The sequence below is a fragment of the Capsaspora owczarzaki genome (genome assembly GCF_000151315.2).
Source record: "Capsaspora owczarzaki ATCC 30864 unplaced genomic scaffold supercont2.4, whole genome shotgun sequence".
NCBI lineage: Eukaryota > Filasterea > Ministeriida > Capsasporidae > Capsaspora > Capsaspora owczarzaki.
Window position 1 is genome coordinate 2,045,285 of NW_011887295.1, and position 18,628 is coordinate 2,063,912.

The following is an 18,628-nucleotide window of genomic DNA, read 5'->3' on the forward strand; positions in this document are numbered from 1 at the left end:
AACCAAACTGCAACTAAAGGCAGCTTAAAAAAGTACAATAGAATACAATGAAAGTGAAAGAAAAATCCAGATGAGCTGGTCGATGTGCCGCCTCCTCGCTCCCTTCTTCTTCTTGCTTTTTCACAGAGAGAAGGCAACTTGAGTCGTGGGCGCGCACTTGAGCGCGTCGTCATCGTCCACGGAGCCGCTGCGACCGCGGTGCAACATGCCATCTTCACCCAGCTCGTGCGAAGGAGAGGTTGAAGACGGACCGCTCGACGACATGCTTTGCAGCTCTACTCGCTCCGCACGTGTCAGCGGAATGTATCGCGGGTTGCTGGGTCCGTCCGTGATGACAGACAGGCCTTCCGCGGAATCGAGCGTGCGGTGCGCGAAAACGACGCGGATTCCGCCGTGCAAATACACGCTCTTCTTCAGGCAGACAAACCGCAGATGGGCAAGGTACCGAATCGCTCCATTGGAGAACGTTTCGTCGATTGTCCGTTGTCGCACAAACGTCTTTGTCCGCGGCGGCATTTCCGAATGGTCGTAGCGCACTAGAAACACCCTGACACCGGTCTGCTGCGGATTGAAGATGGCCAGCTGCACCATGCCTCGCACTGGCACCTTGAGAAGCGCCGGGTGGCGGCCAGGGTCGTCGCGGTGGGCCAGCTCAATGTTGGCAACGTACGGGGTCGGCGCGTCCTCGCCCGGGAGCGAGTAAAACACGGGCGAGAATGGGATGGAGACGTGGGGTAGCTGCTTGCCCTCGCCAGAAACGGCGAGCTCGGCGGTAAATCCAGGGATGGAGTAGGCGTCGGCAGTCGACATGCGGCCTTGCAGGATGGACTCTTCGAACGAGCCCACGAGTGTCTTGGTGGCAGGGGTGTGCGTCGGCGACATGCCGATCGACAGTCGACGGGGTGGAGGGGACGGTCTTGGTGGCGAGGCGTTGCCAACGAACGAGGGACGTCGATTGGGCGGGGGCTGAAACCGTTGCAAATCGATTGCGCCGGAATCGCCCCAGCTATCACGTGCTTGTGTTTCGGGTGAAGAAAACCGTCCGCCTACACCTGGCGATGGACGAATGGAAATGGGCTTGGAAGGAGCCATCGTGACGACGGGAGTTGTTCCAGCATCGAGCCCAGCAAGCTGTGCAGGTGTGTTGGTCTGCAAGGTCGACGCAGGTGCAATGTTGGTGACTGGCAAGCGGGCTGGCGAATGCATGACCAGACCAGTCAAGCTGCCAGACGAGGCGCGACGAGCTGCGAGCGCAGATGGACTCGCGCTGTGCAGATTCAACGAAATCTTGCTCGCGGATGGCGATATCGGCAGCATTGGTGTACCATTGTCGGCCACTGCATTGAGCGAATCGTGCATCTCCGCCACCGAGGCCGTAGGTGCGTGCACAGGCATGGAATTGCGGTCAAAGGGAAATCCGTGCTTGAGTTCAGCCGATTCTCGTGGATCTGGACTGGACATGACTGGCAAGCCAGTCTTCTTGTTGAACAAGAGAGTGGCAGCCAAGCTATTTCGAGCCGGGGAGGGCTGTCGAGGCTTTTGGGCATTTGCAAGTTCCTGTGACACACACACACACACCCAAAATACAACAAAAAGAGTGTGAGACGATTTTTTGTCGCTGCAGCACACATGGCATCGGGTCTGACAAGCAACAAAGGCCATACTCGTTCTGATGGTGACATTCTCAGACGCTTGGATGCTTCCCGCTGTGTTTTTTCAAAGGTCGTAAACAAACGGTCAGTTCGACGGCTTGTGCCTAAATATCCCCGTCTAGCGTGCCCAAACTCACCGAAGTCACTGGTGGAACATCGACTTGGATTGCCTCAGAGCCAGGAAACGACATGACAGACATGAACAGCGTGCCAGCAGGCGACGACAGCGGCGGAAACGTGTGTCGCTGCACTCGTTCCGATCCATCAAACGACTCGTGCTCGGCGCCCGACAATCTGTGCATACACCAAAAAGGCCACGATTGATTGGTTACAAACAATGCGGTACAGCTAGAAGAACACCTCAGGCGAAAAGACGCTTGGTTGCTGCTTAGCTGCGTACCTGTATTCAAGCTGGTTGCCAGCGTGCTCCGACCCGTTGAGGTACTGCCCGATGAGATTGAGCACTGTCGCTGCTTCCTGAGGCACGGCGGTGGATGTCTGATGCATGATTAAGCCTTCGTCCTTGTCGTTGTTACTGGACAGCGATGGCTGAGGTGAAGCTGAGGTTCGCGGTTGCTTGCTGTGCTGCTGCAACAAGACCGGCATCAGCCCGTCCTCTGCCTCGGCTGCGCTGCGCTTGGACGGCGGCATCAGCAGCAGTGTCCAGCGCTCGATCAGACGCAGGCGCGGTGGCGGAGGGTCGGAGGATGGGACTGTCGGCTGGGGCTGCCTGGCTGCTGCTTCGGACGTGAAACCGCCGCCACTCTGACGACGACGACGATCGACCGTCGTTGAGCCAGCAGCACCAGCAGCAGTAGTAGTAGTAGTAGCAGCAGTAGTAGTAGCAGGCACAGACGCCCGACCCAGAGTCACTGAGGATGAAGAATCAGCCGAACGATGGGCTGGTGCTGGGTTTGGCTGTGTTGATGCTGCTGCTGCGTGGCTGAGAATGTCAATGTGCACCGGCTCGCCACTCGCAGCAAGCGTTTCGAGCTGCCGTTGCGCGTCTCGCAGTAGAATCTAAAGCGCAAACAAAGCACAAATCCCAATGTCCCACCAGCAACAACAAAGGAGCAGAAAAAATGCGGGAAAACGTTGAGTGAAAGAACGAGTAAAAAAAAAAATAAAAATAAAAAATAAAATAAAATAAAAAAAAAAAGAGACTGAGATTTGAAAAAGAATCTCAGAAAATAGGGTAAAAGAAAAACAGTAGCATCCAAAATAAATAACAATCACAGCTCAAATGATGAAGAAGCGAGAGATCATAAAGCAATGCAAGAGCAAACAGTCTGAGCAGCAAAGGTTACCGGAAAATCAGCGAGCGGCGAGAATTCTGCCGTTGCTGTTGCTATTATTGCTGCTGTTGATGCTGATGATGATTCAATGATGCTTCCACCGAGTATGACTGGCTCATCTGCTGTTTGAGGCTGGAGCTGAGGTTCCTTGTGATGTGGTACTGAGTTTGAATTGGCGGTCAAGCTCAGGTTGCTGTGATTCTGGATCGGACTCGGACTCGGATGCTGTCGCGTGGCAACGGACGTACTTGCGCAACCAGCCTTCAGACGCTCTTGCAGGATGCAGAGACCGAGCCGCGGGACGAGCGACGTAGACAGTGCGCGCCGACCCAACTCCGACAGCGGCAGTGGTGGTGATGGTGGTGGTGGTGGTTCAGTCTGCGGTCGCCCAACAGGGCTCTCTGCGCCGGATTTCGATCGTACTGGTGCTGCAGTGATATTTGCATCGAGTGCTGGTGCTTCTGCGCCCGGCGTCGGTGTCACGCGGCGGCTATTGCTGTGGCTGTCAACCTCCGACGATGACGCCATTGCCACTGCTGCTGCTGCTGCTGCTGCTGCTGCTGCTGCTGCTGCTGCTGCTGCTGCTGCTGCTGCTGCTGCTGCCCCATCACCCTCACCAATCGGACTTGTATCATGATGACCGCTCCAAGTAGTAGTAGTAGTAGTACTAGTACTAGTACTACCAGAGATAGTATTGATGGTGGAATGGGCGCTCATGCTTGGCGTGGCTGAGGCCGACGATGACACAAACCCCGTCACGAGCGGTGGTGGCGCATTCGATTGAGGCGCATGTCCGACCGACCCAAACGATAGCAATGATGGTATTGATGGTGATGGCGACGATGATGCCGAGGTCGACGATATCGTCACCGGCACAAATGCATCCACCGATTTCCCCATTTTGTTGGCTGGGGGAAAACCAAGTCGAAAACCAAAATTGAAGACTGAAGTCGAGGAGTTGTCGGAAGTGGTATTATTCACTGGAAAGTGCATGTCCAAGCTATTATCCAAATTCCAGAGTCGCGGGGAGGATGCTGTTGAGCATGGGGCGGTTGCGTTTGCTCAACCCTTTGAAGCCATGCACGCCTCACTTTACCTAACACGGTGCACCAAGTTCAATCACTCATGCGCAGCACTGACAGATCTACAACTGCGAGCGGCATGAAGGAGACGTATGTGTAGTGTAATACATGTAATTCATGTGAATGACAAAGTTTTTGTACATAATACTTGATCGCGACACTCTCTAGGGAGAAAATGGCTGTACAGGCAGAGTCGCGCCAAGAAGGGTGCGCAGCTCGCGTACGCTGGTGACGGGGGCCTGGCAGGCAAAGCTTTGGCAAACATAGGCGGTGGGCTGGTTGTCAATCATCTGGTAGTCGTCGACGGCCGGCAGCTTGTTCCGCAGAAAGCGACGGCTCGCGTCGGATTGTAAATGCACGATGGATTTGAACGGAATAAAGCACTGGGATAGGACTACGCTCTGAAGCTCGGTCGCGGCCTCGCTCGCAGCAGAAGCAGCAGCTGCAGGACGGGTCGGCTCGTCTTTGGGTTTGGGTACATCGGTCGGACTGTTCTTGGTGACGAGTACCACTTGCACGTTCGGACTGTGCAAGAACTGCAACGCAGAGAGCATCATTGGCAGCGCGGTCGGGGCGTTGGAAAAGAGGAATTGGTGCGAGGTGATGAGTGCAGCGGCTCGATCGCGCATTTCTGGTCGGTTGACCAAGTTGGCAAGCCGCAGGAGGTTGATGGCTGCAATGGAATTGCCCGCTGGTTCAGCGCTGTCTTCCTCGCACTTGAGGCGAACCAGGATGCTCGGGTCGTGCGTGCTTGTCACGAAGTACCCGCCACCGCCGTTCGGGTCGTGAAACAGCTCGTCTTGCTTGCTTTGCAGCTGCAGCGCCCACTCGAGCCAGGTCGTATCGCCATCCACTTCGTACAAATCCAGCAACCCCTGAATGACAAAGGCATAGTCGGACAGAAAGCCACCAACCTTCGAGGCAGATCCGTCCCGCCAAGATCGCACGAGCTGTCCGCTTTCCGTGTTGTACATTGAGCCGCGCAAGAAACGAGCTGCCTTTTGAGCAGCGTGAATAAACAAGGGCTCCTCGACCACGCCTCCGGCCTTGGCCAGCGCCGAAATCATGAGTCCATTCCACGCGGCAATGATCTTGTCGTCCAGATGCGGGCGCGGACGTGCGGCACGAATCCCGTGCAGTCTGGCGCGTGCATTCTCGAGGCGATTGGCCACGTCTGCCAGGGGCAGGTGAAAGTGGTCGGCGGTTTCCTGGAGCGTGTACTCTTGGAAGAGGTGGTTTTTACGCGCAAGCTCGCCGTGTGGATTGCTCTCTCGGCGAATATTCCCCTGTGGACGCACTCCGAACGCGTAGCAAAAGACGGCCAAGTCTGTCGCGTTGGACGCTACTCCAGCAGCACAGTCGCCTTGGCTCAAGGTGGTGGATATCTCTTCGTACGACCAGACGTAGTAGGCTCCTTCGCTCTTGGATTCCGAAGTCACTGAAGGCAGGCTGTCTGCGTCTTCTGCCGAAAAGAATCCGCCAAGTGGGTGGGCAAGATCGCGCAGCACGTATGCGAGAGTGTCCCGGCACACTTGTGCGTACGCAGGTATTCGAGTCAGCTGGAACCCCATTGCATAGGTCAGCGCGAGTTGTGCCTGGTCGAAGAGCATCTTTTCAAAGTGCGGAACTGTAAACGTGCAAAGCAGACGAAAGAAGAAAGGCACGTAAGTTGGATCTCTCTGCTCTCCAAGTTTGCAAGAACAGACATGTATGCGCTGTGTGTTACCATGCCAGAACTGATCCACACTGTAGCGATGAAAACCTCCACCAAGATGGTCGTACAGGCCACCGCGATGCATGGCGTCCAAGGTGGTTGTGCACATGCGCATGGTTTGGAGACAGTTGCGCTCTGCCACGCTGAGGCGCCTGGAGCCTTTGAGTTTGGGAGAGGCTGAGAGCGTGGTTGCCGCCGCCGCAGCGACCGGCGCCCCTGCAAGTCGAGGCGATGCGGATGTGGGTGAAGGGGTAGCGTCGGTAGCTTGCGCTTTCAGCGACGCAGTCACGCGGGAAAAGTGCGCATAGAGGTTGAGCAGGAATTGCAAAATCACGGGTCGAGGAAACTTTGGCGCGCCACCAAATCCGCCGAGCTGCGGGTCAAACTCCTCCTCAAACTTGGTGAAGGCCAATTCGAGCCAGTCGCGGGCAGAATCCTGCTTTGCATCAGAAACTGCACCTTCGTTGCTTTCCTCGGTTGGTTGCAAGCGTGCGTCGATGCCTTGCTCGAGCAGCTGCATGATGCCGCGACCTTTGAGAAGGATTTCGTCGCGGCGAGAGCTCCAGAGCGCCGCAATTTTTGCCAGCAGGAACGGAAATCCGGGCGTGCCCCACTTGTCCTCTGGCGGAAAGTACCTACAAAGGAGAAAAGTGTTGCACGTGAGAAATGAGCCAGAGGGGTTGCAGATGAGAATCAACAGCTGCAGCAAAGCTTACGTTCCACCAAAAATGGGCGTCAGTTCTGGTGTCAACCAGACACTCATTGGCCATCCACCGTGACCTGTTGTGGCCGTGATGAATGCCATGTAGACGCGATCGACATCAGGGCGCTATGCAATCATCATAGTGAGCATTCGAGTCGCTCGACTGAAATTTGGTTGCGGAAAACGGAAACGAGACAAACCTCTTCGCGGTCCACTTTGATGTTGACAAAGTTCTTGTTCATGATACTGGCAATGCCGGGATTCATGAACGACTGCTCCTCCATGACGTGGCACCAATGGCAAGTGCTGTAGCCGACCGACAGAAAGATTGGCAGCTGCCGTTCTCGCGCTTTTTGAAAAGCCTCTGGACCCCTGTTGGTGATGAGTTGCGCGCATGTACAGTGTCAGTGCCTCGCACTCCAGTGCATGTTTCAGAATGCATGCAACGTCCGAGTTTCGCACCAAGGATACCAGTCGACCGGATTATGCGCATCTGTGAATACACCAAAACAAAAATCAAAATTTCAGGATACCAGCACCAGCAGCGCCATCAGTGATTCCAAAATGGTTTGAGTTGTTTTGTTGACAATAACACGCATCCTATCGAAACGCCCGTGCTTTTTTTTTCGCGCGCGCCGTGAATCACACGCGACACTCGACGCAAAAGCGAACAAACGAAAAACTCTGCCTTCAACCAAAGAAGAACGATGAGTCGAAAAAGAACTCTCGTGTGTTGAGCCATTCACCGTGCAACCATGATCATCCCTTTTCAGATCTGAGATCACTGCATCGATCTGCAGCCAAAGCGAGTGCGATCAGTGTTTGTTTCCATCCAGAAGAACAACGCTCAATGCCGAACTTTTGCCGTTTTTGTCCCCTTTCTGTGTTTTCCGATGAACAATGTTTGTTTGTTTTACGTTGAAGCAAGTAAGGGCTCTTCTCAGTGGCAAGACGATTGGTTGCGACGCTTGGTGCCGGTGCAGGTGCTGCAGCCGCAGCCGCAGTGGCCGCGGAAGATGGCATTCGGAAGACAGATGGGAAATGGCGTGTGTGCAAAAACAAATGTCGCCGTTTCACGGAGACTTTTTTGCGTTTGAATGCGCAGTTAAATTCCCCCAACAGCAATCAAAAAACCGCAGGACGAAAACACAAAAAAAAAAAGACGACTGATGAATTGAAATCCGGAGCAGATTTGCAAAGGAGTCATGGTCAGAACGAAAGCGGAAGAAAAGCTAGATTCCAACCCAGAGGCAATCAATGCAAACTTTCAGGGGTGTTTTGAGAGTTGGTGTTTGCCTGAGCCACACACCAATTCCAATCGGGCATTTCACTCAAGTTCCGCTACTACCTTGATGTGAGAATGCAGTAAATCGAATCGGCGGAAAAATGGCTATCGATGGGGCCGAGATGCTGGTTTGGCTTGGTTTCGACCATGCCTCCGTTTGTGCGACAACGGCAGCTCCGGATCCGGATTTCCGCATATCAGCAGGTGTATCTCGTTGATGACTACCTGGCCACCTGGTCGGCGGCGCAAGGATTCGTGTTTCCACGCAGAAGTGAGCCAAAGCTTGCTTTTGTAGCGACTTGAGCCGAAACGCTACATCCGCCGTTTCTCCGAGTCTAGCATCGTTCGTGCGCTCTTACTCTGACGGTAGACTTTCAGCACACGGTGTGATCGCCTGGTAAACCGATCGGTCGCGGGAGCTGACTCCAAGGTGCAAGCTTGGAATTGGTCCACTCTTCCATTTTTCAATCCTATTTTGATTCAACACTCAAACGACGATGGCGAGTGGCTCACCGTCTGGAGCAGCGCAACAGCAGCAGCAGCAGCAGCAGCAGCAGCAGCAAGGGGGTGGCCGCGCACTGGAAGCCAAGGTTGTCATTCTGGGCTCGCAAGGTGAGCGAGTTTGAATGTGGCTATGGCGGGGGGGGGGGAAGGGAAAGAGGGAGCAGAGCAGAGCGAGTGACCTTCGGTTGGCTCTCTGGCGCGGGTCTCTGAGAATGCTGCAGCCTGCATGTCACGCGAGTGTGCTGGAGTGGCAATGAGTCGCAGGAGGCCGCGGGGAGGGCGGGAGAAGCAGGGCCTGGTGAACAGGAGAAGGGGGGCACACGTCGAAGGAGCGAACATGACCTGAGAGAGAAGATGAGTAGAAGCGTGGAACAGTCGGGGGGAGGACTATTGCCGCTCGTGCATGCAGCAAACCAGCAGAGAGACCCAAACGCCGGAGCTCACAACTGAACTGAGTGAATGAGCGAATGAGTGATGAGCGAATGAGTGAGAGTGGAAGGGGGAAAGTGAGTGACTTGACTGCGGGACGCCTGACATTGAGTCGCTGCAAATGCAAATGCTACTCCACTGGCACAGCAACAGCCTCCCCGCGCCCGCCTCCCCTCGGTTTGCAAAGTACGCATCGATGCAAGCAAATAGGAGGGATGAGTGAAAGAGGAAAGCAATCAAAGGATACGGCGACTTGTGATGAGAGAAGCAGCAAAACGAGCTGTCGGCAATGCAACGCACAGCAAAAAAAAAAAAAAAAAAAGCGACTTCTTTCATCTCCAAACACTTTGATTTCAAGCTGGTCAACTGATACTGACAAAAGGCAACAAGATGAGGAGGCGGAGGAGGAGGAGGAGGAGGACGGATGGACGTAATTGCGAAAGACGCTCGACTCTGATGACAATGTCTGAGAAACTTTTGGTCCTAACTTTTGTTTTTGTTGTCTCATTGTCTGAGACAGGCGTTGGAAAGACCTCGCTCGTGCTACGATACGTCCAGGGAACATATGCAGCAGATATCACGTCAACGATCGGAGCATCATTCATGACTCGGAAAATGTATGGAGCGCTGTTTTGAGCACTTGTGTGAAGCTGTTGCTGGTTTTAGAGGCCCCTCACCCCGCACCCGTTTTCTGCGCCCTTTGAATGCAACAGGACGGTTGACCGCTGCCAAGTGCGGATGCAGGTCGGTGCTTTGTTTTGGAATTTGGTTGCATCTCGCCATTTCTCGACTGACGCCCAACCCACCGAAACTGTGCAGATTTGGGACACCGCCGGCCAGGAGCGCTTTCGCTCGATGGCACCCATGTACTACCGTGGAGCAAATGCCGCGTTGCTTGTGTACGACATTACAGACGAACAGACGTTTGACGACATCAAGTCTTGGGTAAAAGGTGAGCGGTCAAACACTTCGGAACGCCCTTTGGACTTTGAAATGCCTTGTTCTCACTGCACACTCTCCTCCATACCCCTTCTCGTTGCTATAGAACTGCAACACAACGTGGATAGCGACATTGGTAAGCAGAGACCTTTTCGTGCATCGAGATTCAAACTTTTCATCCATTTTACCGACTTTAACCTCTGATCCTTTGATACAACTAGTCCTCGTCCTGGTTGGCAACAAATCCGACATGGCGAGCCAGCGCAAGGTGTCTGGAGAAACTGCTGCCATCTACGCCGAGGAAATTAACGCCCTCTTCTTTGAGACATCGGCAAAGGCGGATAGCGGTAGGTCGCGTGTATTCAAATCCTCATTGATTGCATTTTGTTCACATGCTCAACTTTTTGTGCTTCTGTTGACCAACGTATTGTGACGAGCACAGGCATTAGCGACGCCTTCTTGCACGCTGCTCGAGAAATGATCAAGCTGCGGACGGGATCGGATGAAGGTGACTCGAATGTAGGTTTTGGAAGCTTCTCGGGACGTCCTGGTGGCGCCGGATCTGCGACGGTTCGGCCAGGAGCAGGACAAGCTGGCCAACCGACCGGTACAACAGTTCAGGTTTCTTGCTGTGGTAGTTAACAGTTTGCGTGGAATACAAAACATTTGCGCCAACAAAAACCCTTTCGACTGAGCCAACACAGTCAAGTTGGTAACGTGTACTCATACTGAACATCGATACAGAAGGTTTAATTGAAACAAGATGAAACAAATGAAAAGAATTTTAAAAAAGAATCAACAGAAAAAAAAAAGCTTAAAAATCGAGTATCAAACCCAACTTGAAGGGGAAGGGGTGAATGGAACGCAAAGAGAGGGAAAAGAAGAAAAACTCAACCGGTCAAATACAAAACATGCATAAAAAAAAGAAAGAAGATCAAAAGGAGAGGGGCGACAACAAGAGTAAAAAGAAAAAAAAACAAACGATCAAAGAATTAAATGGCAATCTGCCAGTCCGCTCCGTCCAAAAGGTCCTCGATAGCAATGTTGACAAACAAGGTTTGGTGGTGCAGGTGGTCGTCTCCTTCACCTTTCAGATAGATGTGACGAAACCCTGTCGAAGCAAACAAACCAAAAAAAAAAAAAAAAAAAAAAAAAAAAAAAAAAAAAAAAAAAAAAAAGACATGAGTCGCGCTTTCCACGCAAAAACAACCATTTACAACCACACAAGAGTAAAACTCGTACCTTGATTCAGACTGGAGACTGGGGCAAAGAACTGCCCAAGAAGGCGACGAGACTTGTTCTCGTAAAGCATGAAACCAATCAGGGCCAACTCCGAGTCACCCACGTTGAAATTCAGGGTTTCGTTCCACTCGGTGCGTGCCGGCGTACCCGTGCGCGAGTTGGTCTTCTTGCGGGCAGTGTCGGTTGAAGCACCATCGACGCGGACTTCAACCACAAACTCGCTGTCGCGGAACTTGGCAAACTCGGAATAGTGCAGCACATTTTGGGCCGACAAAATCTGAACAGAAAGCTGCTTGGGCACTGCAGGCTGCGCGTCGGGAGTACCAATGATCGAGGCAGGCTTGAGCACGTAGCCGCAGAGGCCATTCACCTGGAACTTGCCGCGATTCATCATCATCGGAATGTCGTTCGTCTGGTAGTTGAGAGCCACCATTTGCGAGCCCGTGTTCCAGAACTGCTGAGGATCAAAGTTGCTCGAGTTGAACCGCTTGGCTGCAGGATAGATGCGGTTGAGGAAGCGCTGGTTGTACAGCGTGTACTCTGCCAGATTCGTCTGCGCCAGCTTTTTGGCTTTGGACTCGCCAATAGATGTCATCTGGTACCAGACTTGACAAGCTGTTGCAAGGGAATGATCGCAAAGCAAAGCGTAAGCCACCGACGTCGACAGCGAGGGCACAAACAAAATCAAAAACCACACACACACACAAAAAAAAAAAAATGCCCACTTACCCATGTTATCCTCAAAGCTCACGAAATGCGCCGCTCGGCAGTAAATGGCAAGCTCGGCAAGTTCGGGAGCCACCTTCTCAACTTCAGAGTCTTCCGTAGAGACTGCCTCCTTTTCTTCTTTGGTTTCCTTGTCCTTGTCCTTGTCGCGGGTCTCTTTCTTGTCCTTGGCCGTGACGGCGGGCGCGACTGCGGACGCGTCCTTCGCCCCGAGTTCGCGCATATCGTTGGCCGAGAGAGCGAGGTCTTGCTCGGATGGCTGGGTGGCCTTGTTGAGCGTGTTGGAGCGGCTGCCGCGGGGCTTGACCAATGCATCTCCGAGAGACATGCGGCGACCAGTCGCTCGTGGAGTGCTCAGCTGCCCCGTTGCAGCGACCGGGCCGACTCCAGACATTGTGGGATCGTCGCGCTTGTTGCCCTTGGCCTTGACAAGAATTTTGTACTTGAGTTGCTCGGGTGATGGCAGCTGTGTTTCAGAGTCGATGCCCACCAGATAGTTGTCGAGCAGCGCATCGTGGAAGATGCTGCGCAAGTACTTGGCGATAATCACCTGCTGTGGGATGGAGCAATGATTCTCAAACGACAGGATGACCGGGTAGGGTGACGCCTTGAAGGCGTACGTCTTGATTGCCTTGAGGACATCAACGTAGCGAATCTTGGTGGTCAGTGTGTGGCCGTGATAGATGATTGGTTCGCCGTCGCTGCCATCCCAGCAGTCAACTGTCGTGAGGAGAGAGCAGAAGGGTTGGTTGGTGCAAAGATCAAGGCATCCGCAGTCAACAACAACAACAACAACAACAACAACAACAACAACAACAACAAACAACATACGCTCGACGCAGCGGCAGCCTTCAAGAAGGGAGCGAATGTAGCCCTCGATGGACGACTCTCCCTTCAGTTGGTCACCAAGAAGATAACTGCGAGTGCAGAAGATTCCAATGTAAGTCCGAGGATCCCTTACAAAGCACACACATCCAAACAAAAACGCAAATAAACTCACGTGTTGTGGGACGATGCAATGAAATACTCGGAGAGCGGACGCGTCATGTCCTCGTGAAGGGGCAAATGGGCCTTGCGAACGACAATGTTGTCGTCGGAAAGCAAAAAGAGCGCAAAATCGACCAAATCCAATTGTTCGTTGTTGCGCGAGCTGTATTTGCGAATCATGATGCTGCCTTCGTCGTCAAAAATATCCGTCTCCTGTCAACAGAATGTCAACAACAAAAAACAAAAAAAAAAGTCAGCAGCAAGACACAGGGTCCAAACACCTTGAGCACCAAAGCAACGCCAAAGGTACGCACCCCTTGAGCGTAGAGAAAGTCCAAGAAGCACTCCAGATTCATGACAAGTTTGCCGTCAGCGCTCTCCGTCTTGGCGTACTGATGGAAGACGACCTCCACATGTGCAGGCATGGTATGCTCGACGTAGGCACGAGCGACTTGTTGGAAGGTCATGGACTCGTGCTCGAGCATGGTCTGTGAGTGGAGACAAAACAACCAAAGAAAAGCACAAGTTGTGAGAACTCGCAGTCCCAAAATGTACAAAACCAAGAGGAGATTTCACAACAAAAAAAAAACATACCAGGAACTTGCGAGGAATGTCAGGCTCCGTCTTGCTAAAGTTGAGCAGTTTGTCGAGGAGGAACACTGCGCGTTCGCCAGAAATGGTGTCAATAGTCACTTGGTTGGCCAGCAAGAACTCCAGCTTGAGCCAGGTCAGGATGCTCGCGTTTCGAGGAGCCGACAAACGCGCCTGCTCGGCAATGTGCTCCAACAGCCGCGACCAGACGAAAAAGTCTTCGAGCGTTTCGGAGGTGAAGTGCACTTCTTCCCAGTTCGGTCCGTACACGATCGAGAAGGATCGGGCATAGACTTCCGCCACGAGTTTGGTTTCAAACACTTGCTTGGATGCGCCAAGTCGAACATCGCGGATTGAGCCCAGCAGCACTGTTTTCAAGAAAGGGAAGAACAAAGAAAAAAAATGTCGCCAAACAGACAGTTAGTCTTAGTATCACATTTGAGTGCGGGGATAAGGCTGCGAACCAAAAAAAAAAACGTACAGGCATTTTTGACCGTGATGCCGCTCTTGTATCGCCAGTACATAATTTTGCGCTCCTTGTCGATGGTGACACGGAACCAGGCTGGTGGCTTGTTGACTTTTGAGCGCATCATCATCGATCCCAACTGCGCACGTTCAAAGCAGGCCTCTGAAATTGGATTGGAGTCAACACCAAATCATCCCCATGAGTAAATCGGATCAACGCGCAAAAAAAGCAACCAACCAAAGGAGACGAGAAAAGGCACATACCGATGGACAAGTTCATGACAGACTTGACATCAGCAATGCTGACAGCATTGCGTTTGCCATAGTAATTGGCAATGATGGGATTGCTCTCCTCGATGCGACCTCCAGCGCTCGACGTGGAAGCGCTAGCCGAAGCGGGTGCAGCTGCGGCTGCGGCCATTTGCGATGTCGTCAGTGGTGCAGGTGCGGTTGGAGCGAGGTCTGGAGAAGACTACAACAGAGTAGAGAGCAAGCAAGAAAATAAAAAAATTAAAAAAAAAACAGTGAGTCATCCGCCAAGAACGACAAGGGCCCCCCCCCAAACACAAACATGCACGGCTCGTACTGGAAGCGGCGTTACAACGCTCTTGCTACTCGATTCGCCGCCGTCTGTTTCATCGTCGTCATCAAACACATCGTCGACAATGTCATCATCGTCGAGGTCTTCGACATCCTCATCGTCTTCCGCAAGGTCAGCCTCGTCAATGGACGTTGCGCTAGACAGGCCACGATGACCGGACGGCTCGGCTCCGACAGCAACCACCTCGCCAGGTTGCGAGATGAGGCTGACTGGTCTCGAGCTGGGCTGTGAAGGAGGGTCGGACGACGAGACACTGCCAGCCTCACTTTTGGGACGACCAGTGGCGCTGCCACCCGAAGGCACATCTTCGAGGCCAACCGATGTATTGGATCGCTTGACGACTTTGCCCATCAGCTTGCGCGCGCCTCCAAAGGCCTTTTTGCCAAGCGAGGCGGCCGCTCCGCCAACGGCGCCAACACCGCCAACGAGCACGGCCGCCGCGGACGCAACCGCTGCACCCGTGGTGGCAGCAGCCGAGGTGGGCTTGCGGACGACACGGGCCGCGCCTTCTTCCGAGAACCGGTACAGGGCAGATGAGTCGTACTTGAAGGACTGGTCAGAGCCGTTGATGCTTCGAATCAGCCCCTTTTGTAGCATGCGATTGCCCGTCCCGATCGCGTCGTCGACATCCTGGGCCACACCCGTCCAGATGAGCCAGTTGGCCGCGTCCTTGCCGAGAAATGTTCGACGGTACATTTTGCGCATGTACTTGCGGTCGCGGACATCAACAAAATGCTTCATGCTCGTGACAATGGTTTGCAGCTCGCGCTGCTTGCGACCGCCCAAAGACGACACCGAGCCTGTGGATAGCAAGGGAGCAGGTCGGTCGCTGCTCGCCCCCGCTGCGGCAGCGCCAGCATTGAGCATGACACTGCCTGCAGTCGACATTTTTCGAGTAGCTAAAGGCGAGTTCGACGGGCCGACCGCGGGCGACGACCCAACGGTCGGCGTTGGCGTTGAAATGGCGGGCGACGGCGTTGCCCCAGGAGGTGATGCGAGTACCGAGTCCAAATCCGAGCCGTAGGTGCTGGTGTAGCGATAAAAGAGGTTTTCGTTCTTGAAGAGATGGTCGAGCGTGACGTGCTGGAAGAGATTGTTCTTGATCATGAGATTGCCAATGCGCACAGCGTCCTCCTCGTCCTCGGCCACACCACGTGACAGAAGCCAGTCCACAGCTTCCGTGCCCACAAAGCAGTCCTTGTACGTTCGCAGCAAAAACTTGCGATCCTTGACCTCGAGACTGCTCATCATGCGAGCTGCAAGAATATCGAGAGATTGACGAAGCTCGTCCGCCGGGCTCAGATTGTTTGCTGAGCCGTTGAGCGCGCCGAGCTGTTGCAGATTGGTGCTACTGCTGTTTGGTGGCAACGAGCCGGATGTGGAAGAGATGGATGACTGTGGTGGTTGCTGTTGTTGTTGTAGATGATGATGTGGTGGTGCTGGTGAGTCTGGTGTTGACTCTGCGGGTGTGGCAGAGGAGGTTGTTGTTGTTGTTGCTGCTGCTGCTGCTGCTACTGCTGCTGCTGCTGCAGCAGCCGCTGCGACAGGCGGCGGGACGTTTTTTGTCGACGACTTTTTCAACGGCCGCAGCTGCTCTTGTGTCAAAACTCGGAGCATGACGGGGAGATTGCGGGAATAGACCCAAGACCCCTTAGTTTGGCCAGAGTCCTCGTGAACAGTAAAGCGGTAGAGCAGATTTTCATTCTTGAAGGTGTGCTCTTTGAGTACATGGTGGAAAATATCCAGCGTCACCATCATGTTGCCGACGCGAATGGCGCCTTGCTCGTCCGCAGCCACGCCGTTCTGAATCATCCATGCGACAGCGTCCTTGCCGACAAAGCAATCCTTGAACGTGCGCGTCTGCGTCTTGCGGGTGGTAATGTCCAGGCACTGGAGCATTTCGTTGCCGAGCTTGCGAAGCGCATTGTCGAGGTCTTTGAGAGACTTGGTCGTGTCGCGTAGTAGCAAGATTGCCTCCGGGGTGAGCATGCGCACCATGGCCGTTTGAGGGGCAATGTTCAAATCTTCGCGCTCGGCTTGGCTGTCAATGTCCGTGTCGGTGCCGTGAGCGGCATCCGAGTCTCCGCCACTGGAGGCAGTGGATCCGTTGATGCCGAGCATCCCAGGGGTGAGCAAGCCGTTGGCGCCGCCGGGGAAGGAGCCAGAATGGTCGGCGTTGATGGCGTTAATGTTGCCAGTGCTGCCAATGCTGCCGCCAATGCTGGTTCGGTCTGACACGCCCAGCGCAGAATTGCTCTGGGCGGCGAGAGGATGTGAGCCTCCCGAGCCCACGCTACCGCTTGTTGGGGTCGCGCCACCCCTGCCACCCTCGAGCTCCTCGCGCTCGAGCTGCTCTTCGTGCACGGCAAACCGATAGAACAGGTTGGGCTCGTTCTTGAAGAGGTGCTCGTTGGTGACGTGGCGAAACAGCTTTTCGATAATCATCATGTTGCCAATCCGGATGGCATCCTCTTTGGTTTTGGCGAGGTTGTTGCAGAGCAGCCAGGTGACTGCGTCCTTTCCCGTAAAGCACAGCCGATACGTTTTCATCCGTAGCTTCAACGTGCCGATTCTTAGTGAGCCGAGCATTTGCTGGGCGACATCGTGGAGCATGGCGCGCGTTTCTGCAGACAAGACGAACAATTCGACACCCCCTGCCGCGGCGCCGCCACTACCACCGCTGCCAGCCTGTTGCAAGGATGCGGCATTGCTGACTGTTCTTGTCACGGGTTGGCTGATGGTGGGCGCGTTCGTGGTGCTGCGGAGTAGCGTTGGACTCGTCGCGCCAGGGACTGGCTCCACGCTGGCCGTTTGCGCCGCTGCCATCGTCAATGTTTTTCAGAAGTGGAGACCGCAACGCTTTGACGATGTTCGGAGAGGGGGAGGGGAAGGGTTAGTTTGGGTCTGTCAGCAGCAACAAGCATCCAGCAGAGTGAGATGCGTCGTTGATGTGATGCGATTGAGTGCAAATGTTCGACATTTTTGTTCTTACAAACCTTTTTGAAATGTATGGGTGAAATTTGGTGCTTCGTTTGCTTGTTGGTTCAACGACGACGACGACGACGACGACGACGACGACGAGCTGTGACAACAATACGGCCGTGTTCTGAGACTCTGTCAACGAAAGCAACAAGCCTGTGAGTACCAAGAGACCAGCGCGAGAGACGGTGAAAGTGCGTTGGTTGTCTTCCACTTTACTTTGTCCATTCGCGACCGCACTCTCGCCTTCAGCATTGTCATCTCTGTCTCGGTTTCGCCCTCCCCTCCCCAGCACCCCTGCCATCCCTGCCATCCTGCCATCCTGCCATGAGATAGCGTGCCATCGGATGCGAGCATTGCCCTAACTTGGTTGCGCCTCGGAATGTCCGCACCTCTGCCCTCTCCGTCGCTCTCTCTCTCTGCTTCACACACCCCCCCCGCGCCAACCCTGGGCCTCGTGCCATCCCGCTCATCTCCCACAGCGCATTGCTTCAACTTGCGCCCAGTCTCACTCGTCCTGTCGCTGCTGCTCTCAACTAGAAAAACAATAAAAAATTAAATCATAAAAAAATCATAAAATAATAATAATAATAATAATAATAATAATAAAATAGATCGAATTTTTATGCCTTTTTTTTTTTTTTTTTTTTTTTTTTGATTCAAGGCTGCGAATTTTGCTTGTTGGGTCGTTTGTGCTCTTGTGATTGAGTGGCGATCGCAGCAGAGAAGCGACGTTTGGCGAACGTTGCAGAGAACAAGAGAAAAGTCACAGCGAGATCACGCGTTGAAGCAGCGTGGCACAGCACGAAGCGCACCAGGAGAAGCTCAAAAAGCAGAAGAAAGGGAGAAAATCAAAAAAAAAAAAAAAAAAAAAAAAAAGCGCAGGCTTTTGACGTCCAGTGCCGTGGATGGGGAGCAAACCGAACGAGCGGCCAACGCATGGGGGGGGGGGTGAGAGTAGCGAGGGATGAGGGGGACGGAGAAGGAGAGACAAGCGACTGTCGAACGAGCTGGAGTCATCCAGAGGGGGGCAGGCGACACTCCCGCTCACCTTCGCCGATTCATCACCCATCGCAAACCCCACAGTTCCTCTTCTCCCCCCCCCCTTCGTTTGTCTGGTCAAAGCACAGCCAAGCTTGGCCCCACCAAGCACACGCAGCCACATCCATTCGTGCAATCGCCCAACCCCGTTCTCCAACGGCCACCCGCCTCATGTCTGATCACCGTTTTCTCTATGAGTGATGATGATGGTGCGCCGCTTCCCCTCCCCCCCGCCTCCCGATTCGTCGTCAACTGGAGTAACGCTCAAATGCATTTGCGAACAGAGCGAGAACGGCCGACGGGGTTGCTGCTGCAGTGCTTTTCGCAAGGGTCGAAGATGGCCTTACAAAGATTTAAAAAAACAAGAACAAAAAAAAAAAAGACTGGCTGAGC

General features: G+C 53.7%; 5 protein-coding genes across 5 annotated transcripts; 2 read left to right on the forward strand and 3 right to left on the reverse strand.

Annotated features, from left to right (window-relative positions):
- Positions 1 to 120: 120 nt before the first annotated feature.
- Positions 121 to 882, reverse strand: CAOG_03435 (hypothetical protein; the record flags this gene model as incomplete). Its single annotated transcript, XM_004364217.1, has 2 exons — positions 121 to 212; positions 291 to 882. The coding sequence occupies 2 exons, from the start codon at positions 880 to 882 to the stop codon at positions 121 to 123; spliced, it is 684 nt and encodes a 227-aa protein (XP_004364274.1).
- A 2,345-nt stretch (positions 883 to 3,227) lies between these two features.
- Positions 3,228 to 3,584, forward strand: CAOG_03436 (hypothetical protein; the record flags this gene model as incomplete). Its single annotated transcript, XM_004364218.1, has 1 exon — positions 3,228 to 3,584. The coding sequence occupies one exon, from the start codon at positions 3,228 to 3,230 to the stop codon at positions 3,582 to 3,584; it is 357 nt and encodes a 118-aa protein (XP_004364275.1).
- Positions 3,585 to 4,113: 529 nt separating this feature from the next.
- Positions 4,114 to 7,595, reverse strand: CAOG_03437 (spermatogenesis-associated protein 20). Its single transcript, XM_004364219.2, has 5 exons — positions 6,909 to 7,595; positions 6,647 to 6,818; positions 6,460 to 6,572; positions 5,756 to 6,378; positions 4,114 to 5,656 (listed from the first exon to the last, which is right to left on the reverse strand). Exons 2-5 carry the CDS (start codon positions 6,728 to 6,730, stop codon positions 4,194 to 4,196), a joined length of 2,283 nt encoding a protein of 760 aa, XP_004364276.2. The 5' UTR covers positions 6,731 to 6,818; positions 6,909 to 7,595; the 3' UTR covers positions 4,114 to 4,193.
- A 633-nt stretch (positions 7,596 to 8,228) lies between these two features.
- CAOG_03438 (GTP-binding protein rab11) lies at positions 8,229 to 10,373 on the forward strand (the record flags this gene model as incomplete). The annotated part of the gene is made up of 7 exons (XM_004364220.2): positions 8,229 to 8,343; positions 9,185 to 9,281; positions 9,378 to 9,408; positions 9,484 to 9,616; positions 9,710 to 9,739; positions 9,825 to 9,950; positions 10,046 to 10,373. 7 exons carry the CDS (start codon positions 8,229 to 8,231, stop codon positions 10,243 to 10,245), a joined length of 732 nt encoding a protein of 243 aa, XP_004364277.1. The 3' UTR covers positions 10,246 to 10,373.
- A 31-nt stretch (positions 10,374 to 10,404) lies between these two features.
- Positions 10,405 to 17,298, reverse strand: CAOG_08700 (hypothetical protein). The gene is made up of 11 exons (XM_011272009.1): positions 17,212 to 17,298; positions 14,201 to 17,119; positions 13,879 to 14,086; positions 13,631 to 13,777; positions 13,153 to 13,517; positions 12,873 to 13,046; positions 12,572 to 12,771; positions 12,403 to 12,488; positions 11,575 to 12,291; positions 10,846 to 11,460; positions 10,405 to 10,714 (listed from the first exon to the last, which is right to left on the reverse strand). Exons 2-11 carry the CDS (start codon positions 17,039 to 17,041, stop codon positions 10,596 to 10,598), a joined length of 5,472 nt encoding a protein of 1,823 aa, XP_011270311.1. The 5' UTR covers positions 17,042 to 17,119; positions 17,212 to 17,298; the 3' UTR covers positions 10,405 to 10,595.
- Between the last annotated feature and the right edge of the window lie 1,330 nt (positions 17,299 to 18,628).

Bases quoted from the DNA above. Each gene is read 5' to 3' on its own strand.
- CAOG_08700 (XM_011272009.1), bottom strand. From the start codon at position 17,041: ATGGCAGCGGCGCAAACGGCCAGCGTGGAGCCAGTCCCTGGCGCGACG. The intron at 14,087-14,200 runs GTACGAGCCGTG...ACTCTGTTGTAG, and splicing joins GCGTTGTAACGCCGCTTCCA to TCTTCTCCAGACCTCGCTCC. The intron at 12,292-12,402 runs GTATGTTGTTTG...TCCTCACGACAG, and splicing joins AGGCTGCCGCTGCGTCGAGC to TTGACTGCTGGGATGGCAGC.
- CAOG_03437 (XM_004364219.2), bottom strand. From the start codon at position 6,730: ATGGAGGAGCAGTCGTTCATGAATCCCGGCATTGCCAGTATCATGAAC. The intron at 6,573-6,646 runs GTTTGTCTCGTT...ATGATTGCATAG, and splicing joins TCAAAGTGGACCGCGAAGAG to CGCCCTGATGTCGATCGCGT. The intron at 6,379-6,459 runs GTAAGCTTTGCT...TCTCCTTTGTAG, and splicing joins ACGCCCATTTTTGGTGGAAC to GTACTTTCCGCCAGAGGACA.